This window comes from Sarcophilus harrisii, chromosome 2, assembly GCF_902635505.1.
Source record: "Sarcophilus harrisii chromosome 2, mSarHar1.11, whole genome shotgun sequence".
In the NCBI taxonomy this organism is placed as follows: Eukaryota; Metazoa; Chordata; class Mammalia; order Dasyuromorphia; family Dasyuridae; genus Sarcophilus; species Sarcophilus harrisii.
In genome coordinates this window covers 265,111,401-265,127,340 of record NC_045427.1, presented here as the reverse complement: position 1 = coordinate 265,127,340, position 15,940 = coordinate 265,111,401, and the positions used below count along the sequence as shown (strand labels likewise).

The following is a 15,940-nucleotide window of genomic DNA, read 5'->3' as shown; positions in this document are numbered from 1 at the left end:
AAATAAGTTATGGTACATGAATGTTAGAGAAGATTATTGTTCTATAAGAAACAATCAACAGGATAATTTCAGAAAGGCCTGGAGAGACTCACATGTACTGATACTGATTGAAGTGAATAGAGCCAAGAGGACATTGTACACAGCAACAAGATTATGTGATGATCAATTCTGATGGACTTGGCTCTTTTCAACAATGCGGTAATTCAGACCAATTCCAGTAGACTTGTGATGGAGAGAGCCATTTGTGTCCAGAGAGAGAACTATGGGGACTGAATGTGGATCATAACATAGTATTTTCACCATTTTTGTTGTTTGCTTGTTTTTTTTTTCCTTTTTGATCTTTTTTTTTCTGGTGCAGCCTAATAAATGTGGAAATATATTTAGAAGAATTGCACATGTTTTAAGCTATCTCGAATTATTTGCTGTTTAGCGGAAGGGAGTAGAGGGAAGGGAGGGAGAAAAATCTGGAACATAAGGTTTTACAAGGGTGAATATTGAAAGCTATCTTTGAATGTATTTTGAAAATAAAAAGCTATTATTAAAAAAATAGATTTTGAGTTCCAAATGTTCACCCTCCCTCCTATTCCTTCCTACCTTCACTGAGAAAGCAAGCAATATGATATAAATTATACATGCGAAATATACACATATATATATATACATTTACATACATAAATTATATATACATATATATATATATATACTGATGAAGCTCAACAGGTCATCTATTCAAAAGAATATTATATCAATTTATCTAATTTTGGACTAACCCTAAAAATGAACAATGAGCTAGGCCCTGAGCAGATCAAAAGAAAGAGATGAAAGGCTGGATTCTCTTTGGGAAATTGCGAAATTCTTTTGAAGAGCTCAAGTATGACCACATCACCTCCTTATTCAGTACGATGGTTCCCTGTTATTTCCAGGATCAAATATAAAATCCACTTTTAAACATCGTGGAGTCTTAATAATCTGGCCTTCTTTTTCTTTTCCAGTCTTCTTATGCCTTGCTTCTCTTCCCCTAAATCCCATATATGAATTCTGTGATCCAGTGTAACTGTTTCTTACAGTTTCCTACACAAAGCACTCTACCTCCAATCTCTAGCAATTTCTCAGACAGCCTCTTTCATGCCTGGAATTTGCTCCCTCTTTATCTTCATCTCCTGCCTTCTGTTACTTTTTTTAATTCAAAACAAAATTATACCTTCTACAGTAAGCCTTCCCAGGTCCCAGTTAATATTAGTGCTTTCTTTTAATTAGTTCCAATTTATCTTATATGGGTTTTGTTTATGTTTTTTCATTGTCTTTCTCCTATAAACTGTGAGAACTATTAAAAAAATTTTTTTGTGTCACCTATGATTAATATAGTACCTGGCACCTAATCAGGATTTAGGGAATGCTTGTTGACTGACTGACCTTCATCTAGATACTTTAGATTACCAACAAGTTAACTAAATGATTCTTTTTCTTCCAGATTAATTTCTCTTCCCCATGATTATAAAAAGTTTCATCTCCCCCATGTCCTTAGAAAGCAAAATATCTCCAAGTAATTCTACCCTTTGATCTCCCAAATCCTCTCTAGGAAGGATTTGCCTGAATCATGCTGGTGGAAAGAGAACTTGCCAATAAAGGAGAATCTGAACTATTTCCATGAGTTGTATAAAAGGCTCTGTGGGCTCATCACAGAATAGGAAATAATGAAGGGCTGGAGAAGGTTAAGTAGTATTATGTCTAAAAGTAGTCTGTCCTTTATAAGATGAGTCTTTCTGAAAGCAAGATCCAAGAAACTTCTATACCAGAGAAGTACTAATCTTTCAAAGACAGAGTCTCTGAGAGGTGAGACCAACAAGTTTGATGGTCAAAAATATGATGATGAAATTGTTTATTTGAAAGGTAATTCAGTGTTCAGTGATACCAACTGCCTGAGGATGACAAATTGGAAAAATTAGTTAATGTGATCTTGATAGACCCAATATCAGACTTCTCTCATGGTAAGATACAATTGCAAAGTCTTTGATGAAAAGGACTATATTTTGCCTCTTTTTGCATTCCCAGTGCTTAGCACAGTATCTGGCACAGAATAGACACTTAATATATGTTTATTGGTTGATTGATTAAAATGGGATCCCTGATCAAAATCAATGATGCAAAAGGACCCAAAAAGAAGAAGAAGAATTTCTCTAAGAACTTTGGCAGTGACTACCACAGTGGAGAACTTAACCGGCATTCTAATCCCATAGTTTGAATAAAAATCAACTTCGGTTAGAGCCAACATCTTGTCCTAAAATAGTGAAAGAGGGTCAGTAAAATTAATCTGTAACCAGAGAGCCGTCGAATATCATATCAGATCATACTGTACTGATCTTGCCAAGCCAGATTGGCACGAGATGCATCACTGAACAGAAGTGGCTGCAATGTCCTTACTTAAGGGAATTATGTGGTCCCACACTCATAGTAACATAGCATAATGAGTCCCATGTTCCAGTTTGTGTTGGAACTGATCTCCTTTTTCTATTCATTTCCTGTTTGTATCTGGGTTTGGTTCATGATCCAAACATTCATGATCCAAGTGGCCTTGCTATTAAAATCTCAGCAGGGTTGGCAACTGGTAGAACAGGTAGAAGGATTCTCGAAAGTATGAATGTGGTGATTCTGTCCAAGTCACCATTTTTGTCTTCTTAATCACTTTCAAAAATCTTCCCACTATATACCGATATTTTCCTTTCTCCCCTGTTTTTACCTATATCTGACCACAAATGAGACAAGTGAAATTCATGTCAATATTACTGCTGATCTGGAAGATCTTTTATGTCTGGAATTATCAGTAACTTAATATTGTTGATAACTAACAACATTCTCTAGGGTCACTACCCAAATGCAGAATTATTTTAAAAACAAAAGCAAAACACCTTTGTTACTGATACAACATGTGAAGAGCTTCAGAAATTCATTCAATACAATATTACAAACTAATAGATTTTGATGATGTAATCAATGACTGCAATTTGTAGCAGCTAAAGCAAATAAAATTTTAATTAATTAGGTGGTACAATAGATAGCATACTGGGCCTAGAGTCGAGAAAACTTAGGTTCATATATGGCCTAAGTCATTTACTTGCTATCCAGTCTATCTACTGTGGCTAAAATTGTTGGTGCTAGAACGAACCAGAACCAGAAATTTAGGAACCAATGAGGATTTATTGAGTTAGTCAATAAGGGAGCCATTGGTTGGTTGTTGTCCTTTGTTCTTATAGATAACCAAAATGACATCACCATGTTAGAGTCAAGTTATAATATGTCTGACTTCACTTGCACTGGAGCCCTATGGAACAAAAAAATAAAGTTTATATAGGTTTCAATTAAGCAGAAGATAAACTGGGTCTACTGTACCTCTTGAGAGGACAAGGCTTATTGCCTGAGGTTTGTCAGTAAAACTGGGGGTATGTAATAGGAGGGGCTCTTGTTTGGGTTAACTCTTTCTAGTAACCCTGACCTAGTAGATTTTGAATACTTACTGTTTCAGCAGAAAAGAAGGTCATAGACAGGGCAGGGGCTGCAATATAAACAGGGTCAGAGACAAGATAGAGGAACTGCAAAGAAAACTGCTTCAGTTTTCTCAGCTATCCACAGTCCTTCAGTTTCCTTTCTGTAAAATGGAGATAACAGGCGTCTTCAGATGCTTATTGTTACAAAGAGATAATCTTTGTAAAGTATATCATACAATATTGGCTACCTAGCAGGTGCTTCATAAATGTTGGTTCCCTTCATTAGTTTGTGATATTAACTTGGTAAGTCACACGGGAAAACAATGGTCAACAAAAACCTCATTCTCATTCCCCCATTGTTTGCCCTAAACTTAATGAGGGCAAGCCTCTACAGAGGCTGGTGGGAAAATCATAATTCCTGAGGAAGCTCATGTTGGGCAGGAAAATCATCCATCTTGTTTGAGAGGCAGACAGGATGCAGAAGTAGTTGGTTTGCCCCATCCCTCTTAGCTTAGTCTTGATAGTTGTTTGATGTACTGGAAAAAATTCAGGCCTTTAAATCAGAGTATCAGAGTTTGAATCTCAGCTCTAACTTCCTGGCTGTGTGATTTTGGACAAGCCATCTCTAAAATGAAGAAGCCTAGATTAGATAGTCTTTGAGGTCCTTTGTAGATCTAAATTCATAATTTTATGATTTAACTTGGAAGTCCGTGGTTGCATTTTGGGGGCAGTTATCTACCTTGCTAACTTGAGTCATTGGGATTCTGTTGGTATACCTGGGTTTGGGAATGTCATCACCCATGCAACCCCTTTTCCTTTTTTGTTACACTGGTCAAAAGATCATTTGCACGTTCATAGTACCAGTCAGAAGGCTGTTTTGCTACTATCATGCCTCCTTCATGTGGCTTCCTTTAACCTCTAAAGTTTCTTCTAGCTCAAGATCTTTGATGTCATAAGTTTTGGTAAATAAAAAACTGAAGTTCATAAGGACATGTATTTTCATTAGTAATATAATTGACATAGGATGTTTTCAAGAATGAAATTCTGTTGATACAAACAGTGATGATGAGGAAGAAAAGAGGTAACCATTAAAAAGACTGTAAATGCAAAGGAAATACAGAAATCATTTGATTTCTTAAAAAAGATGTGTAGAAAAAAATAATAAAACAAATAACTATGGATGAAAATAAGGATGGCATCTTCCTTTAAAGATATTATCAGGAGTAAAGCTTAGAAAGAGCTGAAGTTAAAAATGAATATTTAGTGGCATAGCTAAACTTGAAGTGGGTTGAATTTCAGCAGCTTGATGGCATAATAGATAGAGCAGAAGGTCTAGAGTCAAGAAGACTAATCTTTTGGAATTCAAATCTGATCTCAGACAGTTCCAAGCTATATGACCTTGGGTACTTAATCTTGTTTGCTTCAGTTTCTTCATCTAGAAAATGATCTAGAAAAGGAAATGGCAAACCACTCCAGTATCTTTGCCAAGAAAATCTCAAATGGAGTTAGAATCATACACATTGAAAAATGACTGAATTATTGGACCCAAAGAGTCCAATGGTTAATCAATCCATGTCAACCTGATGGAAGTTCCTTATGGATAGTCAGGGAACTATCTTTCATTCTATTTTTCTCAGTATTGTCTCAAAGATTTGAATGGAGATAAAGAAGGAACATAATAAAATTTCAAATGATAAATAAAGCAGGGAGGGATGGTCAAGAGTGTGCCTGAGCCAGCTTGAATCTTGAACTCTCCCTTGGGCCAATTGTTCAGTTTTTTAATGTGAGCATTTACAATTCAGAAATGAGCAAATTTACAAAAAAGGATTTGAATTATTGTTTTGCTGATCATTTAGACCTAGGAAAGTGTTAATGATGCAGATTTTTTGCTGTGCATTTTCTCTCTTCTCCCAGCCAGCCAGTTGTTAAATATTTATCAGTATACTCCTAACAATGGCTAATATGTTAAACAGCAGAGTTTGGATCCAGAGAGAGGTTAGAACATTGAGGTGAATTTAATAAGGTAAAAATGAACAGGAATGAATACAAATCCTATATTTAAATATTCAGAATATAAAGTTTCAGTGTAACAGAGGAGAGACATGGGTAAATAATCTTTAATATGAAAACATCTAGTAGTTTTAGTGAATCAGTCAACAGTGTAACATGGCCACCAAAAAATCTAAAATATCCAGCACCAAGAGAGGTGACACTTGTTCTACTGTATTCTGCCAGAATCTAGAGGCAACATCTTAAGAAAGATGTTGAGAAGCTGAAGTTGATCCAGAAGATGAGCAGAATGGTGTATAGGCTGGAAACCATGCCATAAAAGGATCAGTTGAAGCAATGGAGAAGATCTAGATGGGGACGTGTTAAATATCTTAAAACATGAAGACTGTCATGCAGAAGAGTGATGAAATTTATTCTACATGGCTTCAGAAGGTAATTTTATAATTGATAGAAGTTTCAAATAAGCACAATATTATGAATAGTTTTCTAACAATTAAGCTACCCCAAAGCAGAATGGGCCACTTCTAAAGGTAGTAAGTTCTCTATAGTTGGTGAGCTCCTTGAAAAAAAGGCAAACTGATCATTTTGGGGTTTATCTTGGAGGGGATTCCTTTTCATGTATTGCTTGGTTTAGGAGATGACTTTTGACATCTTTTACAATTCTAATATTCTGTAATTCTCTTTGTGCATAGACCTGATTATGTCACTCCCATGTCACTTCAGTAGTTGCCTATTAAATGAAGTTCAGTCCTTGATAATCTGACACTCCTCTATTTTTCTATACTGCTGTTCTTCAGGATAAAGGGCAGTCAGGAATTTTGGTTGTGTGTTTATGTTCTACTGGCTATCTTTGTGTAGGTCCACAGTTGGGTCCTATGTTCATCAACCAGTACATAATGTACATTAAAGAAGGCATCTAAGTAATAACTATCAGATTTGGCCCATGAGCCATGAATCTGTTCTTTTATAACTGAGTTCAGTCCCTCATCATCTGAAAAAGATACTAAATGTGGGTCACATGTGACATCATCATTCTTACACAGCCTGCATTTTTTTTTTTTACTTCCTTGACTTTGCTGTCATAATAAGTATGTCTAATACAAAGTCTTCTTTTCCTCTGGTATCCTCTGCCCATGAGGCAGATGTAGATCAACACAAAGGGAAGATGACAAGGAGGAAAACACAGGGATGAAAATGGGAGAATATCTAAGAGATAACTTTAACCAACCATGTGTACCATGATTTCAGGAGTATGAATATTTATAACCCAGAGGCAAATTTCTATCCCTTTATACCTTAGCTGGCTTTCAGGAGTTAATATGGTTCCAAAAGATCATCCTTTGAAGGTCAATCTTTTGGTAAAGGTATAGGTACAATAGAGAGGGAGATGTCACATACATACAGCTCTCAGCTCTGGGTCTATTATATCAGTAGGGCTCAGAACAGACATATTTAGAGGTAAGAGCAGTACCACCACAAGAAATATAGGAAATAGGATTGTTTGGGCAAGTGGACAGATACTGTCCCTGCCAGTTCTCTTTGTGTCCTCCATGCCTGTCTTAAACATCCAGATAGAAACTGGGATGTGAGGCAAGGAGACCAATTAGGAGGTCTTCACAATAGTCTAGGCAAGAGGTGAGAGCCTGAAACTAATGTATTTGCTGTGTGAGTAGAGAATGTCAATAACTATCAGGCCAGCCCTGAGGAATACTGAAGTAGAAAGCTTTATAATTGCAATAACCCAGCTATGACAGGAAATGGAGGCAGACAAGACCACAACTGAAGTGGGTTATGAATTCTGTCTTCAGTTCTCCATGTTCATTCATATTACTGGGACATACTCCATGGATATTGTGAGTTTTTTCTTTTTCCTACTGAACTTAGAATTGAATTACATGTATATGATTATTTGCTTTGTAATAAATAAGCTTTATGTTGAAAGTGTTGATTGATAACTTTTGTTGCCAGCAGGTGAGCTAACTGAATATCCTAACGTAATGTGTATGTTCTGACTTCTTTCACAGAGCCAGATTGCCACATCGACCTTTCATAATTCTCAAGGGTATCCTCAAGAGACTGTAGTGCTTGTTTCATATAGTACTGGACTAATAATGTCCTTCAGAGATCACTCCTTGCTCCCTAGAATAAAAATGTTATTCTAGTCTTGAGTTCAAATTCCTGGGTTGTCTCCATTAGGATCTGAGGGAAGATAGTGGTCAATGTGTTGATTATGATGATTTGAGTTGACTGGCACATGCTGTCTCCTGTCTTACTCTCAAGCAGGTGTATTTGTCTGTCCCGTAAATGGCAGTTAGTGGGGATAATTGACCCTTCTCTACCAGATTGCCTCCTCAGATGATGGCTGTGAGGGTTGGCCAGAAGCAAGACTAGTTGTCCAGATGTGTGGGGTCCTTCCATTCCTAAGGCTCTTGTCATCATCCATGTGCCCGTGGGTGGCATTGTTCAGTAGGGATTGCTCATGGTGATGAGGAAAGTATTCCTACTTCTGAAGCCAGAAGCAGGTCTGGTAATATGGGTTTTTCCTAAGGCTCTCGGGTTCAGGATCCTGAGCTATTCTCATCATACTTTAAGGGTAGAAGGTGATCAAGATAGTTAGTGGTGATGATTGGATTTGCCTGGCTCATGCTGCCTCCTGTCTTTCCCACGGGGTGTTTTGATGCTTTTCATTTTAATGATCTGGTCTTTGACTTACCAAGTGTTTAAGATTAAATTATTTAGTTTTCTGTTTTAAGCTCATCAAAATAACAAAAATACTCATCTTATTTGACTTCCTGTATGATCCTTAATGATATTACTATTCTTAAGGAATGCTTATATCATCCCCCTTTTTCCATTAAAATGCCTATACTTCCTTCTTATAATACTCTTATATAGTCTTTCTTCCAAATCTTTTCTGATTTCTCACTTCTATTTTCCTTTTTTATTTCTTTTTACTCCCATGATTTATTATCACATTTCTCCTCAGGTTTGATCTTTTCCTCCAGATTTCTTGGAAGCTCAATATCCCATTGAAGGTCTACTTTTTTTTCTTCCATATGGTTTTGCTTGGGGTTTTTTAGGGTAAATTATTCCTGGTTTCACACTTATTATTATCATTTTATTTGTTAGAATATCATATTACATGCTCCTTGCTCCTTTATGATGGTAGCTCAATATTGTGTGACCTTGACTGTGGTTCCTTGGTACTTGAGTTCTTTATTTCTGACTGCTTATGCTGCATTTTTGTTGTTATTTTGGGAGCTCTAGATGTGTAGTATTATGTTTATGGGAATTTTAATTTGGGAGTCTTGTTTAGGAGTGATTGGTGGATTTTTCCTATTTTCACTTTGCCTTCTTGTCTTTTTGAAGCAACTAGTAGTACAGTGGATAGAAAGCTAGATCTGAAGTCAGGAAATCTGAGTTCACATATGGCCTCAGATAGTATATATGACCCTAAGCAAGTCACTTAATCCATGTTTGCTTCAATTTCCTTCAATGTAAAATGAGAATAATAATTACAATTGCTTTTCAAAGGTTGTTGTGAAGATCAAATGAAATAACATTAAACAAAACAAGAAATAAAAAAACCCAAACACAACATAGTGCCTGACACATAGTAGGTACTACTTTAATGCTTATTTCCTTCTCGTTCCCCTCCTTGTCCTAATATGTCTGAGTAATCCACCCCCCCCATTATTTCTTGAAATATGATAGCCAGGCCTCTTTTCAAGTCAAGGATTAGGTAGTTCAGAAATTTATACATTTTTCTCTTCCATTTTCCAATTAGTAGATTTTTCTATGAAATATCTTAATCTTTTCATTAAAATAACCTTTCTATTCATTTCATGTTGTTTTAAAATCAGAAATTAAATGAGGGAAAAAACCACCAGGGAACAAATATAATTGAAGAGACAGTGTCTCCCAAAAGTTCTGGGAATCTGGGAACAGGTGGAAAACAAGACCTTTACATCATCTACTGTGTAACTTAGTGAAGCAGCTCAAACTCACAGACATGACAGAGGCAGCACACCTCAGGTCTACAGCTTTCCTCATCAAAGGAAAAGTCCATCTGAACTTTTTCTCTTTCTTGCTGGTCATTCTCTGGTCTGTCCAGTTCTGGGTCCTCTTGAATGTTGTTGTGCATGTCTTCAGATGAGCTGCATCTTTGCTTTTCTCCCATATTATGTCCTTCCTCTTGTTCTTTTTTCCTCATCACTTTCCCCTTTCCCCTTTCTCCTTTCCTCTTTTTGGATTATGAACTCTATATTCAACAGAACTAAGAGATGACTATTAGGTTCCTTTTTGGTCTTTTTGGAGATCTTCCTTTCTGCCAATTGATTTTCACTCTTCATCTCTACTTTGACCTTCTCCAAGGCATATTTGTTAGTTTTCTGTTTTGCTTCAAACTCTGCAAACTCTCCAAGACCCTGGATTTGAACCTGCTGTGGATTTCTGTTGCTTTCTTATCACCTACTTTAGTGATATTTGACTTTATAATAGTGAATCTCTATTAATATGGTATGGCTACCATATCTGTGTTCAATGAGATATCATACATAAAATTTTTTTCAATCTATTTTCCTTGTTTCAATTTTTTTGTTGCTTCATAGAGTCATCTGCTTCTGTTTGGTCTTTCTAATTTTTAGTTTTGTAATGTTTTGTACCTCTTAAACTGAGCTGTTCATTCCTTTCACGACTTTTCTTCAAAGATTTCATTTCTTTTCTAATTCATTTCTTTGTCACTTTCATTTCATTACCAATATAATTTTAAATCTCTTATTCATTTTCTCTAGGAATTCAAATTGATCTTGTGGACAAATTGTTTTTTCTTTGAGACTTTGTAGTTGTTTTAAAGTTATTCTTTTCTGTATTTGTTTCTTAGGAATTCCTGGCATTCTAGTAGCTCTTTATTTTGTTGCTTTGTTTACTCATTATTCCAATTTTACTTCTCATATTGGGACTTTGTGCTAGAAAGAGTGGCTGTGAATTTTTGGTTAGTCTGGGGTCCCGTTGCTGTGTTCTTTATGTAGTTATTTAGTGAACTCTGTACAGATCATAAAGGTGGTTTGAGTCAGGAGATAGGTACAAGTTTTCAGTGGGTCCTATGTAGTGTATTTGCTTGCCTTCTGGGATTTCCAGGTTATAGAACCTAGTTTGGGTTTAAGCATAAAAGCTGTAAATTTCCCTATAGAGAGTGGTTGGTCCCAGCTTTTGTCAGCTAGCTAAAAGGGTCAACACATTTAGAGCAACTGTGTTGCTGGTGTAGTCCTGTTCTGTAAAACTTTTTTCCCATACCTCCTCAGATCCATCAATTCAGTTTTCTTCATCTCACATATCCAATTAGTTTCTAAATAGTATTTTAAAAAAAAATTTTAATCACTTAACCCCAATTGCCTCAGCAAAAAAAATACATTTTAAAATGAAATATTTTGTTTATACTTATCCTATGTTTCCCATTATATTCCTCTTCCAATGACTTCCGAAGCCTGTTGTAATAAAAAAATTTTTAAAGGAAAAAAGTTCAGTAAAACCAAACAACATATTGAAATATGATAATTTTATACTTATAGTCCCATTGGTGATAGGTACTTTTTGTAATTTTTGGGGGGATAAGCTTAGTCATTAATTTTATAGCATTCAACTTTTTTTGTGGCTCCCCTCCCCTCCCCCTCTCCCTGCTGCCGCATTTATATCACTGTATTCCTTGTTCTGCTTACTTCATGTTTTGTCAGTTCATATGTCTTCACATTTCTGTATTCATTATATTCAGTTTCTTACAGAAGAGTAATATTCCATTTCTTTTATATAACACAATTTGTTTAGCTTGATCAAGGATATTTACTTTTTTTCTATGTCTTTGTTGCTACAAAACATGCTGGTATAAATATTTTGTCATATTTAGGGCTTTTTATGTCATTGACCCTTATTGGGATAAATTGCTTAGCAGGGGAATCTTTGGGTCAAAAAGTGTGCACATTTTAGTCACTCTCTTTACATAATCCAAAGGATTTTACAGAATGGATGGATCAATTCACAGCTCTACTGACAATGCAATAGTGAATCTGTCTTTTCATAATCCCTCTAACAACTAAATCTTGTTTATTCTACCCTTACAATGTCTCCTGCATCCATCTATTTTTCTCCATTCATGTGGCCACCACCCTGATTTTAGGCTCTTATTACCCTTCACTTAGGTTATTGCAACTAATTTCTCTCCTTAAGTGTATCTTTCTCCTAATCTGTCCTCCTAGTGGTAAAGGGGGACTAATGAAAGTTTAGTGCTAGCAGCATGCTTTTTTTGATGAGTCTTTTGAAAGCCTGATGACATTCAGTAAGAGCATGCATTTTATTTTCTTTTATATCAGTTTAGAAATGGCAATAATTAGCTATTGTCTTTACTTTTATCCATCTCTCAGTGAAAAAGTAATTTAAATTGGTAAGGTTGGAGCTGTTGTAATTCAACACAATGTTTTCTCATCTTTACCCTTTTTCTCATTTGGTGTTGGGTTTTCTTTTTATCCTTCTAACTGGTGATCCAGAGGCACATGGACAGTTAATTCTAAAAAAAATTCTAACTTCTATAATATCTTAAGATTAAAAAACACATTATCTCACAACAGAGGTGGATAGAATTCTTCCCCCCATTTTATAGATGAGGAAATGGAGGCTCAGAGATAGGCAATGATTTATTGATTATTATATGCTACGTGGCTGAGTCTGACTCATAAAGCTTTACTCTATACAATGCTTTCTCAGGCTTTCTCCTTCATCTATAATTCCTGCCTAATTATATCTAATAAATTCCATTCTTTGGTTATTTCTAGTGTTTTTTCTTATTTTGAAGAAAGTATAATAATATAGAGGCACAAATTTCATTTTTTAAATAAGTCTGTGTTTGTTTTTATATGCATTTTTTTTATTTAATAGCCTTTTATTTACAGGTTATATGCATGGGTAACTTTACAGCATTAACAATTGCCAAACCTCTTGTTCCAATTTTTCACCTCTTACCCCCCCTCCCCTCCCCTAGATGGCAGGATGACCAGTAGATGTTAAATACATTAAAATATAAATTAGATACACATTTATATGCATTTGTAAATAAATCTGATTCCCCCTTACACTTCCCTCTCCAATCAAATAAAATTCTTATTATAAATTTTAATAGGCCAGCAAAATAATTTCCCACATTGCTCATGCCAGAAAAATCTATTCTCTTCTACATTTTAGGTATCTCACCTCTCTGATGAGGAGGTGAAGAGCATGTTTCAGCTTTTGTCCTCTGGACTCATGGCTTATTATTTTTCACCAATTGGAATTTTAAAGTCTTTCAACATTGTTTTTCTCTGTAATGTTATGTAATTTGTTCTAGTGCTGCTTACTTTACTTTGCATCATTTCATAGAGGTCTTCTTTTTGAAACTATCCATTTTCCATTTCTTATTATATAGTAAAATTACATGCATATAAAATAATTTGTTTCCCTTTCCCCAACTTGAATACACCCCCTTAGTTTCCAATTTTGGGCTATTAAAAAAAGTTGCTGTAAGTTATAGTTATAGTTGTAGTTGTTTTTTTCTTCTTTCTTTGATGTCTTTGGGAATATAGTATGTTCAGTTTAATAACTTTTTGGTCATAATTCCAAATTGCTTTCCAAGGTGGTTGGATCAACTCATAGATCCATAAAAAGTTTACTAAGAAGGCATAAAACTTCTAAGTAATCTACAAAACTTTAATTTCTGGGTCTCAGTTAAAGTATGACATTGATGAGTTGATCAAGGTTAGAATATAGGATCTCAGAGGAAAAGCTAGAATTTTCTCATATGACTTCAGAGAAATTTGAGGACAGGCAATAATAACATTCAAATATTGAAGAATTAAAGAATTACTGCACATAACATGGAATAGTAAATGTTTATTGACTAGATGAATAAAATCATGAATTTATAGAGTTGATTGAAACTATTAGAAGCATTACCATCCAGTTTGAGAATTTATTTAGGTTTTTTAAGATCCTCATTAAGGCTGTGAGGAACAAAGTGAGCCTAGGAAGTATTTAATTTAGATCAAAGGAAAATTCTTGACAATGAGGTATGTCAAACTTTAAAATGAATTTAAGCATATGAAATAATGGAATATTCTTTTCTGCAAATCTTTAAAGAAAGGATAATTTCATTTATCTATGTGATGTAAGTAAAACCTTATTTGAATGTATTTTGATTGACTAGATGACCCCCACAATGGTCCCTATAACTTTAAGAGTAAGAATATTTTGCTCCAATGGCCTCTTTATAATCTACAATGTAGACAAATACTTTGTCTCAAAGTATTTTCTAACTCAAGCTATTTAGATAATTTAGTGATTGTTAATGGAATATAATTGTATGTAACCTAACAAAGCATTTCATATTTTTTCCAAATTTATTATATTTAGCAATGGGAAGGATTCTGATCTTTTTGTCTTTTTCTGAGGAATAAAGTCTTAGGGATAAGCAGTGAAAAGTATTAAGAAAAGAGTTAGCATGCATCTCCTCTTCATTTACTTGGCCATCCCCCTAAACAAGCCATCATCACCTATTGCGTGGACTATTTCTTTTTTTTTTAATTTTATTTTTTTTTCATAATTATAACTTTTTATTGACAAAATCCATGCCTGGGAAATTTTTTACAACATCATCCTTTGCACTCACTTCTGTTCCGACTTTTCCTCTTCCTCCCTCCACCCCTTCCCCCAGATGGCAAGCAGTCCTATACGTATTAAATATGTCACAGTATATTCTAGATACAATATATGTGTGCAGAACCAAACAGTTCTATTGTTGCACAGGAAGAATTGGATTCAGAAAGTAAAAATAACCCAGGAAAAAAAAACAAAAATACAGACAGTTTACATTCATTTCCCAGTGTTCTTTCTTTAAGTGTAGCTGCTTCTGTCCATCATTGATCAATTGAAATTGAGTTAAATCTCTTTGTCGAAGAAATCCACTTCCATCAGAATATATCCTCATACAGTATTGTTGGTGAAATATATAATGATCTCCTGGTTCTGCTCATTTCACTTAGCATCAGTTCACGTAAGTCTCTCCAAGCCTCTCTGTATTCATCCTGCTGGTCATTTCTTACAGAACAATAATATTCCATAACATTCATATACCATAATTTACTCAACCATTCTCCAATTGATGGGCATCCATTCATTTTCCAGCTTCTAGCCACTACAAACAGGGCTGCCACAAATATTTTGGCACATACAGGTCCCTTTCCCTTCTTTAGTATCTCTTTGAGATATAAGCCCAGTAGTAACACTGCTGGATCAAAGGGTATGCACAATTTGATAAGTTTTTGAGCATAGTTCTAAATCACTCTCCAGAATGGCTGGATGTTGCGTGGACTATTTCAATAGCTTTTTGCTTAGTCTCCTTGGCTCAAATCTTTCTTTTCCCCAATTCATACTCTATGCTCTTGCAAAGTGAGACCACATTTCTTTCTTTCGCAATAAACTTCAGTGTTTTCCTATTATCTCGATAGACTTCCTTTGTTTCATTTATAATTTGGCTCAATCATGCTTATGATGATACATTACTCCTCTTAATTCAGAACTTCAGCTCTGGGAATCTGCTATCCCAGTTGATAAGTGACTCACTTCTAGTGGTTGACTTATTTGGGCTTCTACACTTAAGTCAGGTTCTAGTCATGCTTCACTTCATTCCCCTGCTATCTTTTCTCTAGTAGCCTTGATGGATCATGTCTACTCCCTTTCCACCCCATTCCCATTTTTAGTAACCAAATCAACTCTGTTATTGCTTCTCACATATCATTATATTACATTGTGGCTTTGTGCACTGCCCTCATAACTATCTAAGTCAAAATACTCCTTTCTGACCCTCTCTCGTTTGTGGATGTTGTCTTCCCCATTAGAATATAAGCTCCACAAAGTAAAAGTTTAATAAATCTCTCATTCGTTCATTCTACAATGCAGATAAGCAGGAATGCTTATTGTTCCTTGTATATGGCATATATCTCACCGATTACCTCTGCTTCTTAGAATTCCTAGGTTCCTTCACAGCTTAATTGAAAAGCCACCTCCTACAAGAGGTTTTTTCCTTCAGATCTCTCCAGTGGATAGCGGCTTCCCCTATTCTCCAACAATGAAATTATCTTGGGGAGAAAAGAAGGGAGAATGACAATAGGGGAGAAAGGGAAAGGAATATGGATGAAAAGGAGCTGGTTTGTTAATTTGCTTTGATAAGTCTGTCAACCAATTATCCTGAGTTCCTTTTTTTAGTACCATGTGAACCATACCCACATTTCATTAGGAGGTGCCCCTAAGGTGCTTCCAAACAAAGGGTTATACTGTATAATGCCAGCAGATTGACTGGGGAACTCATCAAATTGTTCAGGGACTTATTTGACTGAGCAATCTCCCTACCCATCATGCCACACCCATAC

At 35.4% G+C, this 15,940-nt stretch overlaps 1 protein-coding gene across 8 annotated transcripts in view; it reads left to right on the top strand.

The window, feature by feature from the left end:
• TP53BP1 (tumor protein p53 binding protein 1) overlaps nucleotides 1–15,940 on the top strand; it is a 174,488-nt gene that overhangs the window by 41,781 nt on the left and 116,767 nt on the right. For 2 of the 8 annotated variants that reach the window (XM_031952186.1, XM_031952187.1), the window contains exon 1: nucleotides 5,772–5,924. The exons of 3 other annotated variants lie outside the window; for them this stretch is intronic. In XM_031952186.1, the coding sequence (XP_031808046.1) occupies nucleotides 5,912–5,924 (13 nt within the window). In that variant the 5' untranslated portion in view covers nucleotides 5,772–5,911. Of the gene's footprint in view, nucleotides 1–5,771; nucleotides 5,925–15,940 lie in introns of those variants that run through there. 3 more of the 8 variants (XM_031952178.1, XM_031952183.1, XM_031952182.1) reach the window with 3 other exon arrangements.